The following is a 3329-nucleotide window of genomic DNA, read 5'->3' on the forward strand; positions in this document are numbered from 1 at the left end:
AATTAGTCTTGGGCGAATGGGTCTATCTCTATCTTTTTTCTATATGTGAACATTTAAAAAAAAGTAATTTTTATTAAACTACGTCCAGTTTGCATTTAATTAAAACAAAACAAAAAACTTATAACTAAAACCACATTTCTGCAACCTGCTCCGATGCCATTTCCTTTTTTCAGAACATGTAAAACTATAATAATTGTCATAATGATTTGTCTTTTGAGAAATCTCTATTAAAATATTGAACGATCCTTTTCCTGTAAACATATTGCGTGCGGCTTCAAGGCTGAGGTCAACCGTCTGGAAAAGTCAATATTAAGGATTATGGGTTTAACCCCAGTGAAAAGCATGCCTCACCTTAAGGAAAGAATTTTCCACACAAAATTACCAGTATTAATAAACATTAACCACACAGTTATGTGATTCAAATCGAAAAGCAACAAAAAAACTACCGATTTAATATAGTTTACCTCACGTAAATATACATGACCGGTTAAGATCCATAACGTACGAAAAACCATCCAAAGTAATATAATGTAACTTGCTCGAAGCATGGTAATGGAGCTTACCTTCTAGAAATAGACAGATGCCCATTACTTGCCACTCATATTGACCAGTGCTCCTATTACCCGCATGCTCGTTTTTGTCCATCATCGAGAACTGTGTCCCTGGTCTGCTCAGGTTTGTATATGTTTTTATTTTAATAATGTAAATATATGTTGAATATATTGAATGCAATTATATTTGTGAGAAGTACTTTCAACCTGTATAAAATATTAATCAATATTTTTGAACCCGCAAACAAAGTGCTGTCATACGATTTTTTCGTTTGTTTTAAGGGTTTTACTTAAGTAGCCGGGGTATAAAAATTTCATTTGAATGGAATAAATCAAGCAGATACACACAAAGGTATTTGCCTTAAAATAACGATTTAATTGCATTACAGTAGCATCGCTGCAAACAATGTCACGTTATAAATAATGAGGCTTATATAAATGCTAAATATTCTAAGAAAAGTCTGAGAGTTTCAGTTAAGAAGGAAAAGACAACCGTATGGAATGTATTTTTTTCCACAAAAACTGCTACATATGTCCTGTTTCAATTAAGAATATCTACCACATTGACATAACATTCGCTTCTACCGTCATTGCATATATTTTAATTGGATAGAAATGTTTACTCCTGAAACAAACACGAAATACCAACACACACACAACGTTTAATTGCAGAATGCCCGTCTTGATAGTTCCGGTGGATCGGTGACATACAGCTTAAATGGAACTTGTCTCGCAACTCCAATTTGCAATGCTGGCTCAGTTCTAATGCAGCGTATGCCAGAACGGACAGTGGTCGCCTCCAAACATTGTTTGCAGGTCCGCAGTAGGTTGTTCTTGTACAAAAGTCGAACATGATCGAAGTTAAATTTAACGCTTGCATACTTTCCGTTTAGTAATAATGAATTACATCCACCCTCATGTGGGTATTAATGCGAACATATTTAAAAAGAACTTGATTGGAACCAATATAAAATGTAAATGACTAAACTGTAATGGGTGGTGACTCGACCAGATTAGTTACAGTTAGATTACACTAAATACAATGCCCATAGAACCACTCCTAAAACTCCTAAATGGCAATGCATTTTTCTTGATTATCCTTTTTCAGATTGTACATTACTAGTTTAAAACTTAAGGTGAATTTGTAATCGTTCAAAAATCTAAATTGGACACATATGACGTGTTGCATCAAATAACATGTAATTCGCTTGAATGCACACATTGGCAGTTGCTGCCGTCAAAAGCTCAGTAACTCAGTTGATGCATCCCAAACGTTCATCTTTCAGCTCGGTCTCCAATGAAATTCGCCCAAATATTACAGAGACACACAGGATATAGAATATAAACACGAAAGGCGTCTATGCAATGCTTAATGACTTAAATACCAGAAGAGAAAATGAAATCTTCAAAAAAGGGCACTACTTTAAATAGAACCGCGTAGGGATAAATACTGATTGTTGAAAATGTTACCATAGATTTATCATTCACAATTTGTCTAAATCGATAAATCTTTAAATGATATCAACTTTATGCATGGAAGGTGTTACTGGCATTCACCAATAATTGTTATTTCAACGAGGACCCGATTTATATATGGAACTAACGATTGCTTTCCCCTAAGCTGTAGGAAAATAGTTGTTAATACAACAATGATTTAAAATTGAAAGACACATTTTTGTGAGATTGTGGCCTTCGTGGCTATTCTGGCGTAATGCAATAAATAATGATTGCAGACCCACTACTGAATATAACAGATGTTCGACTTGTTGATGAACCAGGTCCTAACGTTGGTCGAGTGGAAATAGTTGTGGACGGCGTTTATGGAACAATATGTGACAGCAATTTTGACTACAATGATGCTGATATGATATGTAAATCTGTCAACTTCTAGGTATACCATTCAGAACAGTTCAAAATTTAAACACGGTGTTAAATTAGACGTAATGAGTTTTTAATTAATTTCGCATGTAGTGATGTGCTTTACAAACTCGATTTCTGATTATAAATGTATAATAATACATAACATTTTTAGAATACATAAATTGGTGAATATATGTCGAAGGGAAGAAAAATTGGTTTTGATGCTTCTTGCTTATTCCGAATTAAATAAAAATATATAATAATTAAATTGCAGTTGCTGCTTACTGCCATTTATGCCAAATGCATCTTTTCAGATATAAAACTCTCTAAATACTAATAAAAGGTTTACATATACACACGATAAACGAAATTAGCGGACAAAAACAGCGTTCACGTAGTTCTGAGTATCAACTGTTTTAAAAGCGAACTCATCTGTATGTACGTTTACTCGTAGACCTCGGTTTTCTTTACAATATTTATGTTAATGTCACTTTCGCTTCGTCATGTTAGCCCAACATTTATATATGGCCAAATAGTCTCATGCCAACATCAAATTAAATGCGACGTTATCATTTTCGCACTTTGGGGGGGGGTCTCGAAACAACTTAACGTGCGATGTGCAAATAATAATTAGGATGTGTTTCATCGATATATAGCTTTTAATCAATAGGGAACACCACATATGTTTTATATCTTACATTATGGTAAAATGTATCATAATTCATTTTCTTTAACAGGTACAGAAACTGTATACATCCCTGTTACCAGATATGGCAATGGCTCTGGACCTGTACACATTGATCAACTACATTGTGATGGAGCTGAAGCTTCCCTTGACGAATGTCTATACGTTCAAAACGGACAATGCAGTCACAGCGAAGATGTGTCTTTACTTTGCAATGGCAAGTCATATTTTGA

The 3329-nt window shown here is 34.2% G+C and overlaps 1 protein-coding gene across 1 annotated transcript in view; it reads left to right on the forward strand.

The window, feature by feature from the left end:
- The first annotated feature begins 2274 nt into the window (after positions 1-2274).
- The window catches only part of LOC127872144 (sushi, von Willebrand factor type A, EGF and pentraxin domain-containing protein 1-like), a 23687-nt gene continuing 22632 nt past the window's right edge, over positions 2275-3329 (forward strand). The window contains exons 1-2 of the mRNA XM_052415472.1: positions 2275-2422; positions 3180-3317. Coding sequence (XP_052271432.1) covers positions 2275-2422; positions 3180-3317 — 286 coding nt within the window. The remainder of the gene's footprint in view (positions 2423-3179; positions 3318-3329) is intronic.

The sequence above is a fragment of the Dreissena polymorpha genome, chromosome 3 (genome assembly GCF_020536995.1).
Source record: "Dreissena polymorpha isolate Duluth1 chromosome 3, UMN_Dpol_1.0, whole genome shotgun sequence".
Lineage (NCBI taxonomy): Eukaryota > Metazoa > Mollusca > Bivalvia > Myida > Dreissenidae > Dreissena > Dreissena polymorpha.